This window comes from Schistocerca cancellata, chromosome 12, assembly GCF_023864275.1.
Source record: "Schistocerca cancellata isolate TAMUIC-IGC-003103 chromosome 12, iqSchCanc2.1, whole genome shotgun sequence".
NCBI classification, from domain to species: domain Eukaryota; kingdom Metazoa; phylum Arthropoda; class Insecta; order Orthoptera; family Acrididae; genus Schistocerca; species Schistocerca cancellata.
Window position 1 is genome coordinate 168,444,183 of NC_064637.1, and position 13,908 is coordinate 168,458,090.

General features: G+C 42.4%; 1 protein-coding gene across 1 annotated transcript in view; it reads left to right on the forward strand.

Annotated features, from left to right (window-relative positions):
- LOC126109557 (uncharacterized) overlaps window positions 1-13,908 on the forward strand; it is a 109,416-nt gene that overhangs the window by 76,222 nt on the left and 19,286 nt on the right. Inside the window, exon 5 of the mRNA XM_049914572.1 lies at window positions 1,682-1,859. Coding sequence (XP_049770529.1) covers window positions 1,682-1,859 — 178 coding nt within the window. The remainder of the gene's footprint in view (window positions 1-1,681; window positions 1,860-13,908) is intronic.

The following is a 13,908-nucleotide window of genomic DNA, read 5'->3' on the forward strand; positions in this document are numbered from 1 at the left end:
TCAAGTTCGATTTCACTTCCTCCTTTGCTTCCGAATGTTCCACCTTCTCTGTCAGGCAATGTATTTTTTAAAGTCAATGAATGCCATTTCTACAGTATTCAAAAACTGAACTGTCACAATGAAATTTGTATCATTATCAGGTTTACTTTCACCTTTAGGACCAGTACTATTCACCTATTTAAATCATATGTGCGAGAGAATTAAGGAAAATAAATTCTAGAAGTGTAATCCTAGTCATCTCCCTATACAGTAAACTCCGATAATATAAAGGACATTGCAGTGGAGAATTATGTTTCTTTAAGGAACAATATTGCTCACTAACCTTTTATATTTTTCTTTAAGAGACTAACAATTCACTTGCCTCCTTTCATAATATTACTCTGAGAGAGGTGCATACTGTGTATACCCACAGACAGGTTCACAAAAATATTACTCTTTGTCTTGCAGGTTATTCCTTCTAAGTTACTAGACTCGTTCTATTCATTTAAAATACAGGTGACATCGTGCCAACTGCCGTCTGCAGACGACACTTCGTCGCAGTTACAACCTTTTCCGACGCGAGGCACAACCGGAGTAGCTCTTTCACTTTGGTGACGAGCACGAATCTCACAAGTTCAGAAAGAAAGAGGGACTACCCGCATATCTGAACCTAGCCTCGTATATGCGTTTGCGAGAGGAGGGGTCAGGGGCGGGGCACAGTTTGTTAACAGGAGAAAAAAAAGTTTAAAAATGTTGTCGGCAGACTATGCTGGCGCCGGATAGCCCCTGGAGGAATGAACGTGTCTCTCTGAGAATTAACGTGCATTTAGGAAACATCATTTGTGTGACATTAAGCTTCTTCAATTTGTACACAATATCTTGCCAATAGAAGATGCAGGTTAACATGTTTTACTTTCTTTCAAGACACTGTCCATTCTGTTCAACTGCTCTTCGAATCCTTTGCTGTCTCTGACAGAACTGCAATGTCACTGGCAAACTAATTTTTTTTAATTTCTTCTTCCAGAACCTTAACATCCCTTTCAAGTTTCTCCCGGCTTTCCTTCAATGACTGCTGTATGTACAGACTGAATAACACAGGGAGGGACTAGTACTCCCTACCCGACCACTACTTCACTTCTGTGTCCTTTGGATATCAGAACTGCAATCTGATTTCTGCACAAGCTGCAGATAACTTTTGACTCCCAGTCCTTTATTCCTGACCTTAATCATTTCGAGGCGTGTATTCGTGTAAACATTTTCAAAAGCTTTCTCCAAGTCTACATATATTATAAACACATATTTACTTTTCTTCAACGTACCGTCGACGGTAAGTTGTAGAGCTAGTATTGCCACGTGTGCTCTTTCGGTCTCAGGAACTCGAGCTCACGATCCGCAAGATCAGTTTCTAGCAGTTTTTTTGATTCTCCTGTAAATAATTTGTGTCAGTACTATTCACATCTGTCTTCTCTGGAATGGGAATAATTCTCGTTTAAGTCTGAGAGTATTTCATCTGTCTCAGACGTGCCGCACACCGAGTGGAATAGTTATGTCTCTCGAGGATTTAAATAACTTCGAGGGAATGCCGTCTACTCGAGGGGCATCATTTTCACTAAAGGTCTTTCAGTGGTCTGGCTAATTCTTGTCGCCGTCTTATATCTCTCAGCTCACCCTTCGCAGCCGTGTAAGTGACTGGTGTGCGCAGACGCCTGCGGCGGCGGCGCGTGGCGGCGGCGGCGGGGGTGGACCTGCTGGACGACGCGGCGAGCCTCAGCTCGCAGCAGGTGTTCGTGGTGGAGCGGCTGCGCGACAGGCCGCCGCGCTACGAAGACGCCGCCCGCGACTTCGCCGTCGAGAAGCCGCCCCCGTACTCGGAGGCCGTGGTAAGAGCCCGCCCTCTTGTTTCCCCTCTCCGACGGTGATTTTGGGGACGGTTACAAGGACTCTCGCAGCAGTTTTGCTAGTGCAGATTTGTCATCATTTGTCACTAATGTTAAACAGTGGATACTCCGGGTTGGAATATCGACAATGCAGGAAAAGGCAGATCACCACTTACTGTATAGGTGCCACCACGAGTCGCAGACAGGCGCACTTCATCGGGGAATAGAGATACAAACATGTATCACTCATTCACACAAGCAAGCAAGCGAACACACACACACACACACACACACACACACACACACACACACACACACACACGAGACCGCTAACTCCGGCAGCTCGAACCATAATCTCCCAGATACGGCAGTCTTTTGTGTGTGTGTGTGTGTGTGTGTGTGTGTGTGTGTGGCGCGCGCGCGCGTTTTCCTCTTTCTTTTCCCCAATGAAGACTATGGCCGAAAGTTTATGGCGAATAGTCACAACTGAAATGACTGATTTTAGCATCCTAAATACAGTACTATAAACAGAGAAAATGCTTTCAGCCAAGAGGCTGGCTCTGAGCACTATGCGACTTAACTTCTGAGGTCATCAGTCGCCTAGAACTTAGAACTAATTAAACCTAACTAACCTAAGGACATCACACACATCCATGCCCGAGGCAGGATTCGAACCTGCGACCGTAGCGGCCACTCCGGCCGGCCAGCCAAGAGGGCACACTTGTATCTGACGTGACTTCGCATAGCACGAGGTTACATATTTTCCACCCACTACAGTAAACTGCTCTGTGACCATCTCTTGTCTTTATCTGTGAATCAAACTTATTTTATGCGCCCATATTTCCTAAACTGCTTTGTGACGTACGGGTCATTTGCAGGGAAGGGTAGGGACAACACTGAGTCTGTAACACAAAGTCTTCATCTGCACATTAAAAGAAAACTCATTTGGTGTACGAAACAAAACAACGTGGAGATGTCCCTTGCATATTAAACTCTTCTCTTACCGGCAAAATTATTAATATATTCCTTCGTCCATGCTTTGTACTTTCCCCTGACTGTTTTTACAGTCTGTAAAGGAACGGAACTCCCCTACTTTTCGTGACAATTGCTACTCTGCATCATCATCTTACTTTGACAGTATCTGCACAAGAGGAGCCACAATATTCACACGAAATTACTTACAAAGCATCACGAATTACCTGAGAGACGGAAAAGAAACCTGTCTCTGTACTACAGTTGAGTTCCTGCCGCCAGGGATGAGCGATTAACTGCAATTAATCCAATAATCGTAATTATTGTGGTAATCAATTACGTATATATTCATATTTCTTCCACGTCAAAAAATTTTAGACGGTTTATTAGCATTGCGATTAGTTATTTCACTTATACCTCTTTTTTTGTTTTAAAGCCTGCTGCGTGTCGTCCCGACGTCTGTACGTCGACTAAACAACACGCCCTAATGTCTCACAGTACTCGTTGTGTAATATGGTCACCGCAAGTCGCGACATTTCCTGTCGACTGTGTTTGTTTACGAGTGCTACCAACATCAGCAATCTAAGACTGGAGAATAGAAGCAGTCAAAACACCATTCAGAGATAAATAACGTAACAAGTATGTTTGAACATCGACATTTGTATGATGGCGCATTCATGAGGCATTAGTTTCAGAACAGCAGGAGCAGAGTTGTACCACAGTAGTAACAAATAGCCAGGATTTAGACTCTGCAGTTTGACTCCATTTACATCATATAAACGAGAGACAATCATCTCCGCAATTCTTAAAAGTTAAAAGATAGCAGCGAGGCACAAGTGTCGCTGATTAAGACATGAAAACACTGGCAGAATACACAGCAACAGCTTACTAATCGGGACTCAGTGCAAAAGGATTACAGAAATTAATGTTCCTCCGTTTACTTCCTAAAACAATGATGTTTGTAAACATATTCACTACAGTATCTCTGTTGAAAACAAAGATAATAATAACCTTTCTAGTAGATGTTAAATAGTTACACATTTACGCTAAAAATAAAAAACGGTATTTATTTCATAAAACTGGGCATCTATTGCTAGTTACAAAATGAGAAACATAAGTGTGATGGCATCAATTTATTTTTCGTAGAAAACCTGCGTTACCATAAAATATCTTATAAACCTAAAGGTAATGATGCAACAACAATTAATCGAATAATTGGTTATTGGAATACAATCAGCGTGGATACTCAAACTTCATTGGGGGGGATTGAATTTCAGGCATGGGCAGGAAGATGGTATGATGAGAAGCTCCTCATAAATTAATGTCGAGGAAGGAAGGGGGGGGGGGGATACCACAGTAACAACAGATGAGAGGGAGCGTGCGAGTCACATGCAGAAGTTTAACTGCAGTTTTTGAACGCCAATTGTGTATCGTATAATCATCACATTTTGAAATTTTAATATTTTGAAATTTGTGATTTATAAAACTCAATAACATTTAAATTTCAATATCAATTTAAAAACACAGAATTCCGTGAAATTTTATGAAATTCCCTGAGATTTTCCAGGTTTCTCCAGGTAAAATTTAATTCCCTGAGAATTCCTGATTTTAGAAGATTGCCACCTTGACGATTAATCGATATGATTAATTTAAGTAATCGATAAGGCCAATTAATCTAATCTTACTCATAATTGTCCATCTCTAGCTACTGTGTTCTGCTCTGAGCTGATTCCTAATGGTGTACGCTACAGCATGCCCATAACCTGCACCAAATTATTAGTAGAAAACACACACACACACACACACACACACAACGCTTATAATGGCAAACAAGGGCAGAAAATATGTATGTATATTTGTTCATCCAAGTCAAAGCGAAAGTTGAAACAGCATAATATGTTAGTGCAGGTACAACATGTATGGAATAGATTTTTTAAGACTATGTAACGAGTGAATACTGGAACAAATAATGACTTCCATACATTAAAATTAAATTCAATTGCTATTATAGCACATTTATTACAAAATGTCGATTGGTTAAATCCTTCAGAACACGAAAACATTTGAAAAATGAAACAACTGTTCGTAAATTTTGCACAAGGAGAGAGCTTCTGACAGTTCAAAGTTTTAAAGCCACTTAGTTGTGCGCATTGAACAATGTCTTCCACCATCGCCTGCTGCTAGTGGTAACGACATTGGCTTAGCGTGTCCATAAATAGGCAGGTGCAGCCTTTACATCACACACCTGTGGCCAGCTGTAATATCTGTGTGTCTGCTTTGTGGCTGGAGGCGAACACTTTTGTCGTCCGTTTACACTCGCACTTGCAAAATATGACATTTTCGCCTCCTTATATTGTCCCTGTGGTCACGGTCGTAATTTCAATGCATGCGCAACCCGCATATTATTTTGCGGAAGTCGTCTATCGCGCTCAGTCTAACACTCACACTCTACACACTGTGACAATAGTGGTTACTGTCCGTTTTTCGCCTATCGATATTTTACCGCAATCTGTCTACGCGTAACGTTTTGTCGTCAGTCTGGTTCTACGATCACGTAACAGTGACGACAGAACTGACACAAATCGTGCGCTACAGCATTAAAACTTTCGCCAAGTCGTTCCAAAATAGTCACGGAGGAAGAACTGGAATGGCGACGGAAGCGCCATGTGGTGTTACATTGAAGAAGGCAGCCCTCGTTCACAATGTTCCCGGTACACGGTTGAAGAGAGGGACGTTCTCCCACGTGAATTTTTCTGAGAACTACAGCAGCAACGAGAAGATTGGCGCAGTTACTTACGTGTGGACATAGAAATGTACTGGAAACTGTTAACAGAGTTAAGTTTTTGACAACTGGCAGGAGCTAGAAGGGTCTCGAAATACTTGCCAAATTTGAGGCAAATCTTTTATTAGCCGTAACTCCGAAACTAAACATTTGCGGACCTACGTTTATATGAACTTTTTTCTTTAGTTTTATTTGTCGAATAACATACTGAAATATTCGCGTAACTTCGTGAATCAACCTGTACACATGTTTTACTACTAAACAATATGTGAACCCTGTGATGCAGAAATGTAAAAGAAAAAACAACAGAAAAAAGTAATAGTAATCAGTATCTGCAATGTGTCCGCAAATCGACTGCCGCCCACTGCAGAACTAAGTGCTTCCTGTTGTGTACACAAACACACGGTGCAACACGTCTTCCGTATGGAGTAACTAGGGCCCACATTTTAATGGCCTAAAAAAAATATATGCAGTCACTTGCGGCGTAAAGAGTATGTAAATATGAACTTGAAATAACATTTCATAAAGTTTATTTGAAAACAAAAATATTAGGAAAAGTATACATTACTACTCGCCGTAAAGATGAAACATCGAGTTCGAGACAGTCGCAACGAAAAGACTGTGACACATTTTCCTTTCGGCCAAAGCCTTCTTCAGAAAAGAAAACAGACATTCACACGAGCAAGCGTACACGACGACTACCTCCGGCAGTTTGAACCGTAACGACGGAACGAGTGCTCATTATAGTGCTTACATTTTGCTGTGTTTCAAACCTACTAGACTTAGTTTTGAAATATCTGCAAGTGCGTGTCCCGTCAGTCTTCAGTTTCTGCAGAATTGCACTGGATCACGAGGTGCATCTGCAGGTTTCCCATTTTTCAAACACTACGAGTTGTCGGTGAGGATAATTCTGTACCTGGGAGTGCTCCTTTGCGTATCACAGGAGTGTGTTTGAAGGTGGTGAGGTGTCTGCAGGCCGGCTTTGGTTAATTGTCTTTAAATGTCGCTATTCTGCCCATTGTCGAATATCTAGTATTCTGCTGGAGAGCACTTTGCAGTTTGTTGTTCACTTTGTGAACCACATAGCCACGAGATGGACCCAGCTGGATATCACACACTTGGGCACCAGCGGCTTCCAGTTGTGCGATGGCTCGGATACCACCAAGAAGTCGGCATCGATATATGCCGAGTTCCTGGACAACGTACCTGCAATACCTCTGTCACAGTTTTGATTGCACTCGATTAATTGTTGTCAAGTTCACTAAAGTCTTTATTCTGGTGCAATAGGACTCTGCAGCTTTGAGGCAAGAGCCCCATCGTGTCAGAACTGGCTGAGGGGAGCTTTCGCATAGATTTTCGTGCCACAGGAAATTAATTTGCCCACATCGGGCTAATTTAATTGCAACTCTGTAACTTTGTAACGCGTGTGGATGGCGAGTGACATATTGGGATACGGAGTCTGGAGCCCCTCGGCTGATTTCGCTATGTCTGTTATAAGTTAGCAAGACACTGTCTCTGACCACAGTAGCTTCACAGAGCAGTCACACAAAATGATCACTGTCGAGTCATTTACTCTCTCTAGCGCTTCGTGCACTAGGAGGAACACTTCTCCAGGCCTGTCAACTTTTAGAGCACCAAAAACAATATTTGCAACATAATGCCCACACCTGCGGACATCCGAACCCCTAGTTCATATAATAAATGTGCTCACCAAGTGGTGGCAGGGTCTCCTCCTCCTGTCATTAGGTTTAAGGGAAAAAAGAGGAGTTAAGAGGACTGGTGAGGTCTAGGAAAAGGGGGTATATTTTTTATTTATCTACTTACATTATATTTTCAAAAATTGATTATTTTCCTCGATATATTAGACCTTTTGTGAAAAGCGGCACAAATTCATATTTCGTCGAGCACCTCCTCGTTGCGCACGGATATGTAGTTCTCGTTCAGTGTAGATTCGTGTGCGACTGGACCTGTCCGAGAACTTCGGCAGCTTCCCCAGCGGTACATTGCGAGCCACTGTCATCTCACCCGAGTCTTCGAAGAACGACTGCACAATTGAAAATAGACCTGTCTGCCCAAAGAACAGCATTTGTCTGCTGTCATTTTCAGCACTTCTCTTCACACAGCTGCTGTGTTTGGTGGTCTTCAAGTGTTGTTGCAGATTAAAGCACTTTTCTGCACTAACTTCAACTTCACAGTTTACAACATAATATTTCCTAATAAGTGCTGAAAAACTTCTCTCCAAAATCACGAACAAAACCTCGCAACTTTGTGCTGTTGGACCACTTGCTTTTGGCATATCGAACCGAACTGAGTTTCTATTCAAACCGAAGAGCGTTACTACATGGGAAGCAGCCACCCTGCGCACACTGACTGCTGTGTTGACGCTTCTTGTCCCGACAAATGAAGCTTTGTAGTAATTGTTGTGTTTATTTGAGACAATATCACTTGCCACGTTGTCACACGAGCAACATTTTCGTGTTATATTCTTGTGTCCTTATAGATATGACAGTATAAGCATTTTTGGCAAAAGGTGGCCAAAATATGAACTCCTGGTCATGTATGGACAAGAAAAACACGTTTTTCTACACCAAAAATACCTGGATTTGTGCATAAATTATTGGAAGATTCACCCTAAAGTTGAGGAAAAATATATGACTTGTCATTAAAATCTGGGTCGTGCTAATAACACAGCCATCAGTGGGGCAGACACAGTTTAAACTGTGTAAAGAAGTGTCTTGTTGGGCGAGGAAAGTATTTATCCTCAAAAATTGAAGACAGTTTAAAAATGGATGACTCACAAACACAGCCGGTAGAACTGTTCTGTTCTTTCTTCAATAGAGAAAAAAATGTGCAATACATAACGATGGAACGAAGAAAATCGTAAGACTGAGAAATGCATAATACTTCACTATTATTGTTATCTTTTATCGTCGTTTACAAAATCGTACAAAAAAAACAGATTCACTAAATAATGCTCTCGTATCTTCCCTCTCGCCTCTACCTCGAGCCATTTGCGCTACAGTGCTAGGACGACACACTTCTTGCATTCTTAAGGATAATGAAAGGTGTTGGGTCGAGTTACTACAAGCATATGTATCATTTGACACTTCCACTAGACAGTCAGTGATTATTTTTCCTCTTCTCTTTGCATACATCCCACACACGAATTTCCAGTATTGTATTAAATTTTTTATAACAAATGCTAAGAGACATGTAAGCCTCCAGTCTTGTTCTAAAGACATAATTTCCTGCCTGCCTAGTACATTTGCCCCGCCCCGTTTAAACTCCTTTCTTTTTTCCGCATCGTCTTCCCTGTGAACAGGCAAGTGTAATTATATGTCTCAAACACACTACTGAATGGCATTTAGAGCAGCATTTTTCCAAAGTTACTTATTATAAATTTCAGATTTTTTCAGAAAACAGTTTCAGAAACATCAGACTACATTACACTCAAACAGGTGACATAACAATGAACCTCACATATAATATAAAAAAGGGCAAGAAGAGCCTCATTAACTCTTCTCTGATTTTGAATGTGGCCCTCTGGTTCCATCGGCTCATTTTAAAATACTTCCACTGCCAGCAGCTGTACAGCACGGGTTGTAGGTTTACAGTGTCTGGTGATACGCACTTGGTGGAGCAGTAAATAGTGAAAGCGTTAAATGGAATTACATTCACGTGACTAATTTTGTAGTGAGAAGGTAACTGTAATAGTGATTCGACAGTACAAGTGAACACCAACAATCGAGACTGACTCGAACTGTAACTCATTCGTTCAGTCATTCATCCGATCATTCACTCACTCGTCGTGTCCGAGAAGAGAACCTTCAGAGATGAGGAAGGAGTCGGGATATACGTTAACGAAAGACGAGCACATCACAGGAGCTTTATCTGTACATTGCAGTAACGAAAAACTGACACTGTACTTTCACTGTGCAAGGCAATGCAGTTATTTTATATAAAACCAGATACGGCCTTCAGTCAATCAAACTGTGGCAATGGTGAAAGTCCTGTACGTATTTTGCAACAGTGTGATCAGGGCAGGCTTCCTGTACGTCGTGTCGCTTCTCCGTTTGCAGAGTCTATACACTGTCGTACGGCGAGCGAGAACTGACCGTCTTTTCGGGGAGCTGAGGCACTGCTGTGGCTCCATTCGCACACGCCGGTCTGTGATGTCACCACACGTATCACAGCACAAGTGTATGCGGCAGAGGTTGTCGTCGAATGGAATTTTAACACTAACTGTCACATGCGTTCCTGGAATTTGATAGCGGTACTAATGTTCACATTTTCCAAACTTTGGCTCCTCTTCCGACGGCACGCATCACTACCGTACGACCTTTCCTTCTGTGATAGGTTAGTCTGTCACGTTTGCACGAAGTTGTCATTACTCCATTTAGGGTTGAAACCTCGATAACGTGTCCTTACACAGAGAGTGTAACAAACTTGTACGGTAGAAATGCTACAGGATCTCACACTCGGTGCCCTGGTATATGAAATCAGCTGACAGAACTGACCTCTTAGTTTTTTTATTGACAGAAACAAGTGATACATTACAGCAACAACCTGAGCTCACAGCAACTCTGTGACAACCAATACTCCAGTGACAGAACTCGATGTGCACACTCAGCTTGTAACTGCTGCCTGGCGGTCGAGTAGGCGGCTACTCCTCGACGTTCCTCGTGCGTCGCAGTGCGCTACCGCCTCCTCGACTCTACTGTGCGAACGACTCTGTGTCGAGAACCCCGGCCGTTTCGTTTTCCTGTCGAGGTGGCACGTGTCGTGAAACTTCACTCACAGCCTTCGATGTGGCGGGTGGGCTTCACTCCCCTCCGCGAGAAAATCGCACGCGGTGCTCGTTTGAGACTTTGTATTGCCTGAAATACTCGATAGTAACCTATTGTCGAAATATTCTGCTTACGATCTGCCTGTCCTTTGCGGGAGACTGGTCGCCCGAGTATCTAAATATATTGCACAATACACAGTCTCGGACTGTTTTACTTTATTTGAAGAGATAATTTATTTCTCATTTACAGCACTCGTCAGATCTGTCATGAGGAAAATGAAGCTACGTCTGAATCCGGAAAACACGAACTGGAACCTGTTACGTACACACAAAAACAAGTCAGCCCGTTATCTTACAAAGCAGCGACAAAGAGCACACGTAGCCATTAACTTTACTGATTGACAGTACAAGTGATAATTGAATAATGGGTCATTACCGTACAAGGTAATTAGCTCGTGTGTCTTCCGCGTGTATTTTATAGCTCGGTATTTCAGGTACTTCTTTGCCTCTCATAGATATGACAATGGCTGTAACACTGAAAACACTCGTTTGTTTGAATAAAATAAAAAAAAATATATTATGACCGAGAATGTGAAATATACAGTTCACTCAGTTTGGGCTCGAATTTTGAACACGAGTGCCACGGTCAACTCGTTCGTATATTCTACCACAATATCGGCTCCTTTTCTGGAGACGGACTATCTTGCAGAGCGTTCTAGTTTCAGAGCCGGAAGTGGGATGTGCAGGTGGAGGAAGTGCAGTGGGCGCCACAGGCGGCGCGGGCCGGCGGCCTCACGGCGCGCGACTTCGCGGCTCCGCCCCCCTACAGCCCGCCCCCGCAGAGGGCCGACGCCGACGCCGCCTCCCTGGCGCCGCCCCCGCAGCCGGCGACGCCGCCCGTGCAGCGCCTGCGACGCTGCGTCCGCAAGGTCAGTGTCGGCAGCCCACAGCTTCCTCTCCTCCAAGAACGACCGCTCTGGCGTGCCTCGTCTCAGCAGTCCCGGTGGGAGTCGTACGTGCGTGCCGAGTTTCATCACTCGATACTGTTTCTCGAAACTTTTGTGTGATAGTCGGTGTCTTATCTCAAATCGTCTGCCCGTTCCGTTTATCGGCATCTCGGTGATACCCGTGAGCCAAATAAACCTGCGACCGTCTGTGCCGCCGTTGTTTGTTTTCATTCAGTGTGCCGTATTAGCCCTACTTGGTACCGGTCCCACACTTTCGAACAGTATTCTAGGTAAGGTCGCACTACTGTACTGTAAGCAGTCTTCTTTGTGGACCGACTGCAGGACAGGGTGTCCTACCAGTGAACTCGAGTCTCCTCACTTGCCTTGCACACCACTGAGCCTGCGTGATCGCTTCATTTCCCATCCGTAAAAATTGTTGCACCCACATATTTGTGTCAGGTGACCGATATGCCGTGACGTCCGTTGTGTTGTTGTATGTTAAGGCGCCACGTGTACCGTCTGTATATGTATACGTGTATGTCTTCGTTGTCGTCTCTTCTTACCCTCGTCGATATCAGAGCACGAGGAATGTTTATGTTAGTGTTTACCTATTTGTTCTCGACGACACACAACTACACGGCCACGGAATCACCTGATTCCGGAATAGTTAGCTTAGTATAGTATAAAGATAGTGGGTATCGATGCTGCGTTATTTACGTGTGAAGATATTCTTCACTTAACCTTTGAGACTTCGAGAACCAGCTACTCTTAATCGGGCCCAAAACTAGACTTGTAACGAGACCACTTGCGATCAGTCTGTCGCAATATTAATAATACGTAAGGCTCTACACCACTGTAAGAAAATATCACTGTTCGCGAAATAATAAAATATACGAATAAACTTCTTTATATCTTTCCTTTTTATTTAATCGAATGCTTTCAAATATTTATTTCGCGCCCACAAATTATCCACACCTCGATGTAGAGTGTAAACGTGTGCATGAATAATAGTACACTATTTCTCCTGATAACCACGTATGAGCTTTTGGGTTGCTAGGCTACTTCGATCGACAGGACTTGTCTTGGATTTTGAAATTGATCTTTCTATCCAAACTTACGTCCTCCACAATGGCTCATCAAATATTCTACCCTTTCGCGATAATTTAAAAATTCGCGTAAATTGTATTTTCGCGAGTGTAAAGCAAACCATCGGCGGCGCGAAAGCAGTCTCGATACCGCGACGCTTACTAGCCTGTCACGAAATTGACCTGCGTACATCTACGACCAATTTACCAATTTCGAGGTCATAATTCGCCCTACACGACTGTGTGCGATTGAACTTCGTTCAATCAATTATTTCTGGAATCGTAATCACTGCTCCCGACACTGACCGTCCATAAACGCACAATTAACACTCCTTTTTTCCGTAACAGTAAACGAATGGCATCACGTCATATACATAGTTATTGAAATATTATTTCAAATGATCTCAAACATTTATCGTCATTATATTTAACGGTAATCAGAAAAAAATATGATTTATTATCGGAAAGTAACACAACAGATCGCAAATCGCACGTAACTAAATGACAGCTTTGCATAGAGTCAGGACTTAATCACGAAAAACTATATAAAGAAATCCCCCAAATCTCAATTTCTCCATACCGACTGACAGATACAAATAAGATATTAAAGACCTCATAGATCAATCCCGACCTGTAATGTGATACCGACTCCAGCTGCAACTCAACTCACTGATATTGTATTCATAACAAACTATATTTTTTCACTTTGTGAAGTGCACAATGTTACATTTTTGAACACTCACAGCATGTTGCTAACCAACCTTTGCACCACTCTGAAATTTTATCGAGATCTTACTGCACATTTGTGCGACTTTTTTCAGGTATACTTCATTGTCGGTAACTAGTTATCTGCCGAAGGTCTGATTTTAAATATTGTCTGCCAGGTTTTAATATATTGGGTCAGTGCATAAGCTTGTAGAATTTTTCTTTAAGTTTAGTAAACGTAACAGATATACATAACCGAGATTATTGAATGATTATTTCCACCACTTGATTATACAAACTTCTTTATTTTATGTTATTAAAACGATTTCGGCCTTAAGACATTATCGAGTACAACAGTGTTGGGCATACTCACACTTTAAGTGAAGCCATGGTCAAGATCTCTTCAATTGGGTGTTCCAGTGTGTAGATAAATGCAAAATCACTGAAATGTACAGCAGACAGGTGGCAAACATATTTTACAGCCATAAAACTATAGTACATATTGTGTATTTTCAGACCATGCTCACTGCAAATGTAACTGCTGTATTGATGTGCATTCCGTGGCTTAATTGTTTAGTGAGTAGAAAACATGTTTTCAATGTGTCTGCCATTCGTGTCACTAGCGATTTTGTACTTATCTACACACTGGGACACCCAGTTCCAGATATCTTGACAATGACATCACTTAAAGTCTAATTATACCCAAAATTGTTGTACTCGATAATGGCTTAAGGCCTAAATCGTGATATTAATATAAAGTAAAAGAAGTTTGTAA